The 16595-nt window shown below is 32.6% G+C and overlaps 1 protein-coding gene and 1 long non-coding RNA gene across 2 annotated transcripts; one reads left to right on the plus strand and one right to left on the minus strand.

Moving 5' to 3' along the window:
- Nucleotides 1-1080: 1080 nt before the first annotated feature.
- LOC131655751 (uncharacterized) lies at nt 1081-2723 on the minus strand. Its single transcript, XR_009299874.1, has 4 exons — nt 2578-2723; nt 2372-2443; nt 1610-2066; nt 1081-1338 (listed from the first exon to the last, which is right to left on the minus strand). It is a non-coding gene; the product is annotated as an uncharacterized LOC131655751 (long non-coding RNA).
- A 981-nt stretch (nt 2724-3704) lies between these two features.
- LOC131655752 (zinc finger protein STOP1 homolog) lies at nt 3705-5183 on the plus strand. Its single transcript, XM_058925560.1, has one exon. It carries the CDS (start codon nt 3850-3852, stop codon nt 4825-4827), a length of 978 nt encoding a protein of 325 aa, XP_058781543.1. The 5' UTR covers nt 3705-3849; the 3' UTR covers nt 4828-5183.
- The last annotated feature ends 11412 nt before the right edge of the window (nt 5184-16595 follow it).

The raw sequence follows: 16595 nt of genomic DNA on the forward strand, positions 1-16595 counted from the left end.
ATATAAAAGAAAAATATTGACCCATGAGACGAAAAGAGAATAAAAAGAATTTTCACATTTGAAAAAATAAATAAAATATGTATTCGGTTGATAGTGACCCGTAAAATACAGCCTAATAACATGTAAATTAATTTAATATAATATAAAATAGATTTAGAATTATATAAATTTAAAGTGAATGATTTAATTATAAATGAATAATAACCATAAAAATTCAACTATATTAAATAACCATAAAAAAAACATATAAGTTGGAAAAAAAATAAAATTTAACAAATAGAAACGTAAAATTTTAAATATAAATGCGAAATTTGAAATGATTAATTTATTTGTAAAATTTTAGATATATTATAATGTACAATACAAAGAAATTTCGAACAGAAGAGTCAATAAAATCTGACACAGTGCAACTTCCTATTTTCAAGAGATCATTATTATATTATTTTAAAAGCTAATAAAATCATATTAAGTATCAATTTTCAAAAGACCAAAAACAAACAATAAAAAATATTAAAATAAAATATACTCAATGTAGAAGATGAAAACGCAAGAAAAAAACAGAGCACAAAAATGAAAAATAGAGCGGCGGGTTAAAGTAATTTTGTAAGATATATTTGTACTTAAATATATATTGAGAATAATGTTTATGCCTTTTTTTTTTCTGAATATAATAGATTGTGTCTAGTAGTGATATTGTTAAAATTGGATAAAAATAGTAATAAACTTTTTCTCATTTTTAATTTGTAAAAAAATATTTCTTTTTCTTTAAAACTCATTATTATCTTTATTATATAATAAATAAATTATAATAATGATTATTAAGTAGTGTTTATTTTGTATTAATGACCAGTAATCAGTGTTTAAACATTGTAGTGACAATAACTCTGCTATGTAGTGAAAGTAACATAGCCATACCTTAATTCAAAAACACCAATGAGGACACACTATGAAGGAGGTACTGAAACACTATATGGTCATGTTTGAAACAATAACATTTTCATAGTGAGCCATTGATGGTTCCTTTTTATCGAAAACACACTGTTACTACACAATATATCAGCACTGAATGACAACAATTCACATTTGCAATTTGTTTCAAATTCAATATAAGAAAATTGAAGTGTTGCCAATCAAAAGGGAATTCATGGATGGATAATAAGCAGATAATAAAGCCAACACACTAAGAATACAATGCAACTTAGTTGTCTGTGTTATCGCTAGTTCATTATCGAAAATGCTTAAAGTACTACCATGTTCCACAAAGCGTTGGACTTCGTCCTTGTTGAATTTTGATACTATAGGATCAAACAAATCACATGTACAATTCCTTTCATGAAGCTGCCAAGATTAAACAAAACACGAATAACATTAAGTTATGTCTGAAAGTAATAAATAGTTGAAATAGTTTGGATATGCAACAAAATGTTCGTTCACTGCATTGTCATATTTTTGGAGAATATATTAGTGACACTACTCTTGGACAGCAAAAAGACAGTTGAGACAAAACCTCAATCAAAACAAAAATCATGAGTTAGTTCATTACAATAAAGGCTCATGAATAATTTTTGTATCTAGTGCCATTAAAACCAAATGAAGAGAAGAGAGGTACCTCTAAATATGCTGCAACATTCTCAGAATGTTTCTCATTTGTCCTTGCAATAAAAATATCCCAGAATACAGACCACCACTAAAAAAGAAAATCTCCAAGAGCATCAATTGCTGCATTTTCAGTGTTAGCTATAATCAATTGTATTATAATCATCTGGCAAATCAAGGGCTTGGATTAGATACATGGTTTCTCTTCTACTTCCTTTCACCGAATCGGTTAAAAATTCAAACTTTTTTTCACCACAAAAACAAAAATCAAAGCTGCATCAATATGTTCAATCAAGCTATAGTTTTTCACAATATAAATTCCAAGAGTTCTAATATTCCGAGTAGCACAACAACCACAAAAAATCAGCACAATGCATCAGCACCACATAAACATGAAACAATTGAGCAAAACCCTCTGATACTAAATTTAGTTGTTCAGCTTCCATTGTTGCTGTGCTTATTCCCGACTACTGAAAAATATACAAAAGATGCATGAGTAGCCTACCTTTCCTATTTTGTGGATAGATTTCTCAAGATTTATAAATACCAAAATAAAATAGTGCAAACAGAAGCAGCAATCCATCTTGGTGTTTGATGAGGTCTTTAAAGAAAAAGATGAAGAATTTAATTTGATGATTCTAAATCAGCTTCTCTCATAGCATCAGCAAAATCAGGTAAATTTAGACATGAAAATTTTACAAAACAAATACAAAAAACACATTTAAGAACAAAGAATCACAGGTAAAAGAAAAATAGAGATTGAAAAATAACGTACCATTTAGGTAAATTCTCTCGTAATTGTCTGGACACCATCTATGTCATATCATTCCTCTAGCAATAATCAGATCTACATATAAAATAGAAAAAATATGGAAAAAGAAATCAAATAACACAACAATAAATTTGTTATGAACAAAATTTGCTATGAACACAAGAAAAAGATATGAATGAAAGAGAAATAGAAGAGTGAATAAAATATACCTTTTGAGAGTTGCAGAGGAAGGAGAAACGAAGATGGGGGCGGCCACAAATTTAGGGTTTGAGGAGATAGAAAGCTTGAGAGAGAAAATAGAAGGGAAAAGAATTGGAACATGAAAATAGAAATGAGAGAGAGAAAACAAAAGATATGGTAAGTATTTCGGACCAATGAGAGTATAAGTGTTTTGGTAAAGTACAAAAATTGAATAAATTGACCAATTGAAGGTGAACAAATGGCATGGATGAATATTGAATTTGTTAATTACATGAAAGACCTTTTGGTAGTGTAAAATATATTTGTTGTAAGGACAAAGTAGTAAATTTGGGCTACATTTTAGTATTGGGTAGATAGTTGATATATATATATATATATATGAGCCAACATATTTCGCATATCTGAAAAATATAGGTCGGCCTATAAGACTTCATAGGTTTTTCTTAATAACCTGAGGCTAACCTATTTAATAAAATAGACTTAAAAAAACCTATGTCTGATCTCTTTATTAAATAGGCCTGGTGTGACCCGACCTTAAGCAGGCTAGTCTATAGACTCCTGTAGGTCGTCCTGACCTATTTCCACCCCTACCAACAACAAATAAAAATTCTTTTTACATCTTCTTATGGAGATTATTTCGAAAAAATCACAACTCAAATTATTATAAGGGATTTTTATTTTTTTTTCTTATACTTTGAAAAGGGGAAGTAAAATCCAATTTATTTAATTATTTTTAAACTTTTTGACTTTGTCAAATATTATATATAAGTTTTAAATGACTTTTGAATTTATATGTAGAATATTATAAAAGTTTATTTACTAAAATTATATATATTTTACAAATGTCAAAATTTTAAATAAAGAAATTAATTAGTATTTATTGTCGTGAATAATTCTTTACACCGTTTGTATAACATAACTATTTATAAATATTATTTAATAAATATTAAAATAAAAGTTAAATTTCAATAAACATTTAAAAATTACATACCAATTAAATACTTAAATAAAATACCAAAATTGGGATATGTAATCGAAATTTAAAATTGATTTTGTACAAATAAAGTTTTTAATATTTTAATGACTTCTATATCACTCAAAAATACATTTAATCTATAAATAAAATTATGGCCGGCCACTAGTTAAGTCTCGAACTGAGTGCGCATTCCCTGAGGCGGGGATACCTTCTTAACCTTCTCTGTATCAATCATCTCCATTTTCTTTCCATTTCTTTCCTTGCGACTCCTTTGAATATTCTTAGCCTATCACTTACCATAAACATGTTTAATCCGAACCTAGATTCCCATCACCCGCACCAAGATCCAAATAGCAACTCCGACCCTCAGGTTCCGCTTCGGAACCTATCCCTGGTTCAGACCAGAATCGATTCTCTACGAACATTTCTCTCCCAATCCATCAACACCAACACTCCATTCACCAACGATCAAATAACCGTCGTCTCCAACCAGATCGCCTCCGCCATCAACAACACCATAGTCAACGCCGCCGCACTCGTCTCTTACTCTCAAAACCTCACCGTTCCCGCCGCCCCCGTCCTCCCACCGACGAATCTCAGCCTCAGACCAGAACCACCTGACAACAACTACCTCACCGTGGATGACTCAGACGAAGATCACGAAATCGTGGAGCTCGACGCCGTGGAATTACTCGCGGAGCATCTCCATTTCTGCGAGATTTGCGGGAAAGGCTTCAAGCGCGACGCGAATCTCCGGATGCACATGCGAGCGCACGGGAACAGATTCAAGACGCCGGAAGCTTTAGCGAAGCCTTTAGACGACAGTGCACGCCGCGGTTCAACGCGGTTCTCGTGTCCGTTTGAAGGATGCAACAGAAACAAGAAGCATAGAAAATTCAAGGCGTTGAAATCGGTGATATGTGTTAAGAATCATTTCAAACGGAGTCATTGTCCGAAGATGTATTCGTGTGATCGGTGTCATAAGAAGAAGTATTCGGTGCTTTCGGATTTGAAGAGCCATATGAGACAGTGTGGTGGAGAGTGTAGGTGGAAGTGTTCATGTGGGACCACGTTTTCTAGGAAGGATAAGTTGTTTGGACATATTGGTCTGTTTGAGGGTCACATGCCTGCTGTTGTTTTGGAAAATGAGGAGGAGAAAGGGAAACAAGTTGTGGTTGAGGAGAGTGAAGATCCTATGGATATGGATGAAGAGTTCTTTGATGATTTTGGGTTTATTGATGACTATTGTTTGAGGGAAGTTTTGGGGTTTTCTGATAGTTAGCTAGTTTCATGGAATGATTTCTTGGGGGGGTTTTGTTACATTGGGTTGAGACATTACACAATTTGGGTATATTTTGTATTCTATTAGGATATTTGACATTTGTATCTATGTCTTGGTTAGCTTTTGGTTCTACCATGGCCAAAATTGATTTGGATGGATTATGTCTTTATGACTTTATGTTAATGTTGGATTTGTCGATCACAGCAAGTCCCATCGCTTTTCCAGTTATAGGTTGGGCATGATCACACTGAATAGCAGATGTGATTAGACGCAATAGAAATATTTTAGAGTCTTGTTCAAGAGGGGTCCATTTTGTAAATTGATTAGTAATTTTAGTAAAAAGCGAGTTTATAGCATGTTGTTTAATTTTGTTAAACATACTTGGAGCCATCTCAATGCAGCCAGATCATATATATTTGAGTTTTTTATATGAGACAGTGTAATTTTTTTATATTATTATATATTATTTAATTATTTAGACAATTTATCTACATTTTCTTAAATATACATATAACTATCAAAAACTTAAAAATAGGTCATACTAAACCCCATTATAAAGAATTAATTTAAATATATCAAAATACAACACACCTTCAAAATAATACATGACACAAATAATTCATCAAAATTATATTATAAAAGAAAAAAATACATAAACGCAAAAATACATCACTAACACAAAATATAAGAAAAATATAAATTTTAAAAAAATTTAATTAATGTTATTCACATGCCCAAAATGTTGTCATATGTGTTCTATCAAGTCTGGTTGAAGACGCCGATGAATTTGTTTATCACGAACATCAAATATTCTACGTAGGAAATCTTGAAAATCAATACTAGAATCATTCAACAACGTCGTCATGTCATTGGCTAAATGATTTTAAGAAAAATCAAAGTTTCCACCATACGTGGAACGTTCGTCTTCAACAATCATGATGAGTAATATGATACACATATCTATTATACGCTGGAGTGCATCTAAGTGCCAAGATCAAGTCGGGTTACGTACGATTGCAGATTGCAATTGGAGAACCCCAAATGCACTTTCATATACTTTCTTGCTCATTCTTGATGTTGGGCTACCAATTTTCTCTTATCTCCTTGCGACATTGAGATACTTTTCACAAATGTGTCTCATTCAAGATAAATGCCATATGATAAATAATAGTCCATGTTGTAATCAATATAATTGATTGTATAATGAATCTCGAGAGCTCTCCCTCGCAGAACATCGTTGTTGAAGATATTGTATTGGTTCAACACATTAATATCATTATTTGAACTCGCTAACCCAAAGAATGCATGTCAAATTCATAAGTCTTGTGTAGTTACTGCTTCAAGCATAATACTGGGTTTTCCATGACCGTCTCGAATATACTGGCCTTCCAATTAGGGGTGGCAAAACGGGCCGCCCACCCCGTCCTGCCCTGCCCACCTTAAGCCCGTCAAGTGGAAATGAGCATAAAAATCTAGCCTGCCCCGCCAAGGTGGCGGATTGGCGGACTTACCCGCCTATTTTTTTATTTTGTATTTATTTTTTTAATAAATTAATAGTTTTTTACCTTTCAATTAGATTTTTCCTTATTTTTTTTTTAAATTTATAAAGCAACTTTTTAACAAATTTTACTTTAAAAAATTACATATATTCATAATTAAAAGTATAAAATATAATCATAAAAAATTGGAAATACTAGAATTAGATAAAAAAGGGGCGGACTTAAAGCGGGACGAGCTGAACGAATAGACAAGACAGACTTTGGCGGGCGGCGTTTTTTGGCGGGGCAAACTTTGGTGGAGTGGCGGGCTCAAAATCCCAATCCAACCCGACATTTTTTTTTGCGGGTGCACGGACTGGCCCGACGGGCCACGACATGATTTGCCACCCCTACTTTCAATGCAACAGGACAATTTTTTTATTCTCAATGCATACAATCAATGCTACCTAGCATACATGGAAAGCCTTGTGCCTCCCCCATACGAAGTAAGTGTTGAATGTCTTTAGAGTTTAGCCTTCGCCAATATTATGCTCCGAATACGCTGATCACACCTCTTGTAAACTTATCAAAATATTTTAGTGTCCTAGTTTCACTGAATCTCAAATAGTCATCCACACTATCAATAGACGTTCCATATGCCAATATACGAATAACAACAATGAATTTTTGCAGCGGTGAAAAACTTGATTTACCAGTTGCATCAACCATTATTCAGAAATACTTATAATGTTGACTGGGAGCTTCCACAATACGAAGGAACACATGCTTATGCATTCAGTATCTTCGAGAAAATTGCTCATTTGTGAATACTAGAGTTTCTAAAAAATAATCATTGAACAATTGATCACGTATCTCTTTAGAATTCGTCTCTACATTCTTTGAAGGAAATTTTTGGAGGGACAAAAAATTTAAATATGAGATATTTTTAGGAGGACTAAAAACATATTTAATCCATAATTGTTTTAGTTGTCTGATGCAAAAAAATAAGTTTGGGGTTGCTTTTGGAAGTTAGCAATAAATAAGTTTTGGTTTGGGGTACTAGAGAAATTGATAAAAAGGAAAAAGAAAGAAAAACAATAAAAGTTAAAATAGCTTATTTAAAAAAATTTGAAAAATAGGACCAACAATATGCATATTCTCTAGTACCAAGTGAATTACAAAAGCATGATATAAAAGGAATTAGAAAACATCGGGAAAATTAGGTATCAAACTCCAACGGTTTAAGCCCATTATCCTAAATTATCCTACCCTAACATAAGTCACGTTACAACTTTTAAAAGACCTAAAAAATGTGTGTTTAAATATGACTTTGTTTGATTCGATTAGAAAATTTCTAAATTCATTATTAAATGCTTTTATATGTTGATTGAGTGATTACTCTATCAAATTGAGTGCATATATGTGAGATGAGAGATAGGTTGAGTAGTTGCATATTTGGAAGAACTTTTTCGAGTTGATTGGATTGAAGCAAGAAACAACAATGTTGATAAAAAAACATAAAGCTGACATTCACGGGTAAGGATAAGTGTCATACCCCAAAATTTGCCCATCATATTTCAAATAATTTGGCTCAAGCACTGAGGAATAAGCTCACTTACCAACAACCCCCACAACTAGGGTTTTGCTTCTCTCAAGGTAAAATCAGGTTCTGAATACCCCAAGTGGACTTCTTGGCTTCTCATATTCCTCAAAGAATCCTCACACCAAGTTTCAAGCTCTGACTCACAAGATTGCTCAGTAAACTGCTCGAATAATCAACAGTCGACTGATTTGAACTAAAAGTCAACTGTGGTCAAAATACAGTCAAAATTCTTGATTTTTGGTCAACATCAATATTTTGAAGTAACATTCATCACTTGATCAAGGGTTGATCATGATTCATCAAGAAAATTTCAGAAATCAACAAAACTCAAAGTTTCTAAATTAGGGTTTTTGACCTAAAAGTCAACTGAACTTTGACCAGCCATAACTTTCACATGGAACATCATCAATATTCCAACCAAAGCCTATTAAGGAGGAAATTTAATTATCTACAACTTTGTCTCTCTAATGCCAAGGCTAAAAATGCTTCATTTAAGAGATATGGTCCAAAAGATTATAGGTCCTTTTTGAAAGTCAACCAAAAGCAGTTTTTTGTCAAAGCCCATATCATCAAGATAAAATCCTTAAATGGAAAAAGGTTCCAAAGTGGCTTGTAGAGGACATCTTTAGGTTTCCAAAAAGTACTAGAACTCTTCTATATCTTTAATATTGAGAGAGATATGCCTTGTCAAAGTTGGACAAATTTGGATGGAAAATGTGAAACAAATATGGTTCAAAAGGAGTTTTCTTACAAATGGGCCCAATATTTTTGATTCAATCTTGATCCTCAATTTATCCAAGACTTCAAATCCAATTGCCACAAATTTATGGAATTTATTTGATTTATTATGAATTGTTTATTCATTTAAAAGGGATTAAATTCAAATAAATCAAGTAAAAATCAAATATTTGGTTAGAGTTATGAAATTGATCAAATCCAATCACCAATTATACCTCATATTCAATATAAATTCGTGTTCCCCAAGATTGATGGAAAAATATTGAAATTTGGCCAATTTAGAAAGATTGAAAATCATACTCCAATCAAATTTCCAATGATTGATTCATAAGGATTTTGTCCAGTTTTTGTTACCCTAATCCTTCTCCTATAAGTACTAAAGTTATTCAGATGCAAAGGGAACGCAAATTCTGCCTCCAAGAACCATATTCAAGCTCACAAAAGTTCAAGAAAATCCAAGTTCGATTTTGGAGTTAGGAGAGGTTTCAAAGAATTTCAAGCATTTCTACACGTTCCTGGGACGTCCTTGAAGCTTTTCCAATCACTCCCAGGCCACGCCGCTTCGTGAATTACCACCAATTTACTCACGGTTTGCAAATTTTAATTTGGTTTCATTTTCATTGATTCATTGCATATAAACGCATTTTGATTGCATATTGTTGATTGTCGTAAAGTTCTGAATGTTTCTGGGTAGTTAATTCTTTGTTTTCGTTCATAAATTGCAATATGCCATTGCTAGCGATTAGGGTTTCGTTTCAGGGCTTTTTGACACAGGGACCATTAGGTTAAATTGAAGGTGCCATTAAGATCGTAGGAACAAGGCGAGTTCATCCATGGTTTCGTTTTTGATTTTTGCGTTTGTATGAGGATTTTACAAGTTGACAGGTGTAATAAACATAGGTTTTTATAGCTAGCCTATAAGAAGCGCTGTAAAAGGCTCATGTACAGGTTGTAATGAAGAAGATGATGGGCTGTCATCATCTCATTGGCCGGTTTGAAATTCGCACGCGTTTCTCCATTAATGTTCCCAGCGTCATATTTTATTTAATGAAACGCGTATATTAAACAGATGAACGGTTTGGTTGAGTTGGCAAAGGCTTCAGTTGAGACTGGGGGCGTGGGTTCGATCCCTCGCTTCCCTATATATTTTTGGTGAATAACTCAAGTCCCATATCCCACGCGCGCTACTTGAGGAAGGCCTATGGTACGCCTTCACATCCAGACCCTTGAAGGGGCTTCAATGATGAATCCAACGCTCCCACGTGCGCGTTCCACCATGCTACCTCACAGGTCATCCACACTGGATTACTCGCCCAGGTTTTTTAATCCTTTTATTATTTTTAATTTATTACTATTTTCTTCATTTTCTTTTTAACTAAACTTTTTTAATTAATTCTTTTGAAAAACTTAACCTTTTTTTTAACCAAATTTATTTATTCTTAATTAATAGAATTAGCCTTTTTTTAATTTAATAATTAAATTAGTTAATAAATTAACTTTTGTTTTTTAATTAAGTTTAGTTTAAATTAGGTTTATTAATTTAATAAATTAGATTTTATTTTAATTTAGGTTAAACAATTTAGGCTAACTAAATTAGGTTTAGATAATTTAATCAGATTAGGTTTTTTTAAGGTTTGTGATCAAAATAAATTTTAAAACACTAACCCTAGTTTAGGTTTTTAACCTGCTTCGTTCTATTAACCATGGTTAACTTGTCCCCGTTCGGGGTTTGCCTTTTGCCTTGCCTTTTTATTTGTTTGCCTAAATTATTCATATGCTGCAAGTTTACAATTTTAATTTTTGATCTGTTTATTATTGTATCTGCCCCAAAGCCATGTAATAGTTTAGGGTTTTATTTTCTTGCCTTTAATTTTTGCCTTTCCTTTCCGCATTCACGGTTTTTTGGCTATGTAATCCCCCACCGAAGCCTTGTAATAGTTTAGGATTTACTTTTCCGCATTTTAATTTTCGTACAATATAACTGCATGGTTAGTAATCCTAGGGAGTGATAAGATTGTTAATTAATTTAGATCACTAATTTTACAAGATAATATACCTGAACATAATCACTTAATTGTTGCACACACACACCTTTAACGGTAACCTTCCTCTTATGCTGCCTTTTCGATTAAATAGTCAAGTCCCTCGAATACGAGGATACCTTAGCCAGCTGCCTACGAATAAAATCATCATATGAGATCTAGTCCCTCTATGTTGCTTCGGTAAATTGATGATAGTCCCTTCGAATGCTATGGTATCCTTATTGTTGCCTTAAAATGACTATTATATCCTTCCCTAAAGAATACCTGCCCTCTTTATGGTAAGAACAATTTTATGGCGAACGATAAGCCTCGATGACCCTTTTCAAATACAATGAAAGGACTACCTGCCCTCCTTATGGTATGGATAGCCCTTTCAAACGAAAGACTTAAAGAACAAGAAAGATCCACTCTTAGGGTAGGTACTCTTAAATGCTTGCTCAATATTCAATTCAAATTCAAAATACTTTTCACACCTCTTTTTCAAACAATTTCCAAAAGGCTACACTTATTTACAAGTTAAATCCTTATTCAAATCTTTTACTATACACACACCACACTTTTCAAACAAACAAACAAAGTGAGCTAAGCAATTAAGAGCCCATGGATAACCAAGGATATAAAGGGTGCTTACACCTTCCCTTTGTATAACCTACCCCCCGAACTCAAAATCTTTCAAAGGTCTTTCCTGTTCTTTTAGCCTTTCCAATTGGATAAAATAAAAGTCGGTGGCGACTCTTGCTATCCGCAACATTTCTAAAAGTCAGTTCTCCCACCGTATTACAATAAGCATTTTAATTCAGATAAATATTCAGTGAGAAGACACGTTACTCGAGGAAAAATAACAAATTAAGTTTGGGGTTATGATGACAATAGTCATTACGATATTTTTATGACAAAATTTGGATGAATTCAGAAGAATATTGAGCAAAAACAATGCCAAAGTGTGAATAAATGACCAAAAATTCACCACAAGGAAGAAATAAAAACTTACTAAAAATATTGAAGAAAAGGAGAAGAAAATAAGTAGTGTACCCTAGATTTATCGGACACACAAGGCATCCCATGATGGCGTGATGAGGCCTATAATGCAGCGCGGTACAACAACATCATGACGCGATGACGCACTTTTTGCTAAAAAGCAAAATTTCTATTTAAAGAACTTTTTGCCAACTTTTTGAGGAGTTCTAAAACCTAGAGATAAAGTAAAAACTAGGGATATTTAAGAGGCGAATTTTGAGAACATTGGAGTCATTGGGGAGCTATTCTTTCATAGATTTTGATGATGAAGATTTATTAACTCATGGTATTTATTAAAATATCAATGAGTAGCTAAGTTTCTCTAGATTAGGTCTTTTTGAGATGAACCTTATCATTACTCTTGTTGGATCATATGTCTGTTTGAAATTTATTTAACACTATTCTTATTATTATCTTATTTAAATTGTTCTTGAGTTTAATGATTTTTGTTTGTTTATGAGCGTGCAAATTGATACAGATACGTAGGGATTCTGACACTTAGTCTACTTATATGATATAGGACATTTATTTGACTTTGTAATTAATCAGGGATATGTAATTAGAAGTCGTTGCTTTTAAATTAACTCACTTAAAACACGTAATTTAACTTTGAATTGGCCTAAGGAATTAGATGATTAACGTATAATGGTCTTGTTTGTTCCCAGTGAGATGATAATTTAATTGAAATTCAATTAGTACCCAATTCACCAACAGATAAAATAAGAGGATTCGATAGAAAAGACCTAATTGCTCTTTCTATCTTGACTTTTATTCTCTTAGTTTTCTCATTTTTGCTTTAAATTTATTTAGGTTTACTTATATGACCAAACGACAATGTTATCTTTCAATAAAATTAAATATAAGTCTATTTAAAAAATAATTATAAATGTGTACTTAATGATTAATAATAATAATAATAATAATAATAATTAAATATTCTAAACTTTTCAAAAATTTAATAATAATAATAATAATAATAATAACCTTATGATATTATTCATACTCTTATGATAATATTAGCACCACACCTTTTCTTTTTCTTTTTTTTAAAATATATATATTGTAGCGGCGGAAAATTGAGACCAAAGTCATGGAATTGACCCTAAGTCCATTGAATTAGAAGAGGAATTAGACCTCTAATCTTGCAATTCAAAGCAAACATAAAAAGAAAGAAGTAGAGGAAGAGGGAGAACCAAAAACAAGTTAAAAAGACAAAAAAAAGCATAAAATGCTGTCAGGAATTTGATTGTGTAGGCGCGGAAGCTATTATTCATGTTCCGCTCATTGAGGATGTTACTGTTGATCGACTGGTTTGGAAGGATGAAAAGGATGGTGAATATAGTGTTCGATCAGGGTACCGTGCTTGGAAAAATAGGTATAAGCTTCATGTTCGGGAGCCTAACGACGTTAATTGGAATGGGTTGTGGTCAATTCTTGCTCCTCCTCGAGTGAAACATCTTCTTTGGCGTATTTGCTCAGGATGTTTGCCCTCTCGGGTTCGGCTAAGTCAGCATCATGTCCCTTGTCCTCTTATTTGTCAGTTTTGTGGGGTGGCTGAGGAGGATGATTGGCACGTTTTTTTCGGGTGTCCGGAAACTAACTCTTGTTGGAAGGAAGCAGGTTTGTATGACACTGTTGCACCTCTTCTTCATCTTTCTAACGACATTAGATCCCTCATTCTTATTTTGTGTAGTAAGGAGGATAGGAAGGTTGCTGGGCGTTTTGCTATGATGGTAGAGACTTTATGGCACAATAGGAATGAGTTCATTTGGAACAATGAAAAGGAGGAGGCATCGAGGCTTGGGTGGTTAGCTTTCCACAAGTGGCAAGAGTGGTGGTTGGCTCAAAATTCTCAAGATGGCGAAACGACCCCCCTCCACACTCATCAATGGCTTCCACCCCCTCCGAGTTGGTTCAAGTGTAATGTCGATGCGGGTTTTAATCGTAATTGTGGTACTACTAATAGAGGTTGGTGCATTCGGGATGATTTGGGGAACTTTATTACTGCGGGTGTCGCTTGGGATGTGGGTTCTTCTTCTCCTTTAGACAAGGCCGGTTCCGACTTTTTAGAGGCCCGGGACAAACAAAAAAATGGACCCCTAACAAAAAAAATTACGTTTTACTCGGCTCCAAAATGAAGAAGAATTTCAGAGACAATATCAAAAATACGAAGTCTTGGTTGTTTCTAACTATAAGAAAAGTTTCAATGCAGATAAATAGTCATCTGCAAATTATTAAAGAACTCAAAATTGAAATATGATTAATTGAATTAAAAATGATTTTTTTTTAAATGTTGCTCCAATTTTTAGGCAACACCCACCATCTCAAAGAAATGAAAGTGACGTTTTCTCTTGCTTTAATTGTGGAAAACCAAATCGTATGGCTAAAAAAATAGGAATAGTAGCCGTAAATCATGTCCTGACCCTAATACGCAGGTTTACCTGATTGGTAAAAAGTTTATATGAAGTGATAGTGAATTTAATTTCATTTTAAAAATTTAATAATAAATGAGTTAATTGTATGATAAACTTTTAAATATGTCTCTAAAATTTATATTAAAATAAATAAAAATAAAAATAATAAGAATAACAATAAATAACCATCTAAAATAAAATTTGATTTGAAATCTCATTATAAATTGTAATTAATTATATATAAATTATTTTATAATTAAAATTTAAGAAATGTTAATTGTCACAAAAATTACATAAGAAATTCATTGCAAACCTATGTAATTAGGTGGCACAGTATAATTGACTAATTTTGCCTATTTAAATGAATAACTATACTATTCAAAAAAAAACTATTTATTGCCATCTTTATTTATTGGGTGAAAGAATGGAGTGTTCCTGTAAAAGTTAATAATTAAAAAATTTGGAAAGTGTGAAAGAATGGAGTGTTGATGTAAAAGTTAAGCCACCTTTATTAATAATTAAAAAATTTGGAAAGTGTGAAAGAATGGAGTGTTGATGTAAAAGTTAAGCCACCTTTATTTATAGTGTGAAAGAATGGAGTGTTGATGTAAAAGTTAATAATTAAAAAATTTGGAAGCCACAGGGTCTCGAACTGCTAACACTAAGGTAACAAATAAGTGGCAGAACCGCTGGGCCAAGAGCAACGAATTGTTAATAGTTCCACTGATAAATATATATTTTATAATTTTAGTATTATAATTTTCTATTTCCACCCCATTTGAGGCCCCTATTTTTTTGAGGCCCTGGGCTGCGGGCCTGCTTGCCCGGGCCCAGGGCCGGCCTTGCCTTTAGAAGCGGAGGCTTTGGCTTTGAAGGAAGCTATCCAAGGAGCTTTAGCCCTCCATCTTGATCATGTTGTTTTCTCGAGCGATTCTCAACAAGTGGTGCAAGCTATCCATTCAAATTCCATAGGAGGGTCCGAGTTCAGTTTTATTATTCGTTCTATTAAGTTGTTGTTACTTTATTCTCCAAACTTTGAGGTAGAGTTTGTTAAGCGTCAAGCGAATATGGTTGCTCATTGTTTAACAGAGGCGGCCAATTCTTGACCTCGACGTAGTTCCGTTAGTTATATACCTCGTTGTATTGAAACTATTTTAATTAATGAAAGAAGTTAAGTTTGTTTGGTAAAAAAAAAAGTTTTTATATAAAAAATTAACAAACAAAAAAATCTCTGTCTTAAATTTATATCAAAGCTAGGTGAATTAGAACAATATAAATTCATACGATAATTATCAATACTATATGACAATTTTAAATATTAACTATTAAAGAATCATTTGAGATTACCTCATTAAATACATAGATGTGAATAAAATAAATCTGTCCTAGAGAGAAGACACAACATGATTCATAAACAAGAATAAATGTAGAACATATTTAATAGCTACATTGCTACACATCATACAATGCTGGACAAAACTTTAATTCGACTAAAAATATGAACAAAATTAATAGTCATTTTAATGTCAATTAAGGTTTACAGGGAACAATTGATATTTCAAAATTTTGACGACAGAATATATGTTTCCATTTGCATCACTGCTTCGATCATCAGAGTGAATATGATTTGACTAGGAATATTCTGGCTCACGAGTGTAACGCCTCTACTCTCTCATCTCTTTTGAATAATTCCTTATTCAAATCATGACGTGTTTAATTTTAACAAAGCCAAGTCAAATGTATTTTGTAGGATCAAAACCGTTCTCCTTATGATACGCTTTCTTCTTTCTATAAATATAGTACATTTATAAATATTCAAGGTATCCTTAATTGAGTGTTATACTGAGAATCGAATGATGGTTTCTTTAGAAGCTTTGGCCATGGCAGGTGTAAATCATGTGGAATATGGCATGAGTATTGAAGAATGGGAAAGTAGAGATTTGGATCCATATCCACCACCGCATTTACTAGCTGAAGAAGACGATGAAAGTAGCATCCTTGTGTACAGAAGGTACACTCTCACCAGACAAAGTAGCATCGATGAAGAAGAAGAGTGTGGTGTCATATTCACCAATTATGAAGAAAAAAAGAAGAGAATTCTGGAAATAAGAAGGAGGGAAAAGTTCTCCAGGTCGATAAGATTAATGGCGAGAGCATTTGGAATGTTAATATCATTACCTTGTCTTATAAGAACAGGATATTAGGGTTCATATTAATTTTTCTTTTTTTTTGGATGATATAGGGTTCATATTAGTAGGATTGAATGTTAATAGTGTGTTTCTTTCAAAATTTCCAAGTAGAATTTCGGTCAAGTTGTACAAAATTTTGCTTTGACTTAAATACGTTCCAGCAAATAAATAAAAAATTTGTTATTTGTCTCATTTTGAAATCTACTTAAAATATAATTTCTGGTTATGATAATGAAGAAAACAATAAATTTTATTTATTTTTTAATTAACAAAAAAATTATAATTTA

This window comes from Vicia villosa, linkage group LG3 (assembly GCF_029867415.1).
Source record: "Vicia villosa cultivar HV-30 ecotype Madison, WI linkage group LG3, Vvil1.0, whole genome shotgun sequence".
NCBI classification, from domain to species: Eukaryota; Viridiplantae; Streptophyta; class Magnoliopsida; order Fabales; family Fabaceae; genus Vicia; species Vicia villosa.

What these genes read in the sequence shown, in the direction of transcription:
- LOC131655752 (XM_058925560.1), top strand. Translation starts at nt 3,850, where the DNA reads ATGTTTAATCCGAACCTAGATTCCCATCACCCGCACCAAGATCCAAAT.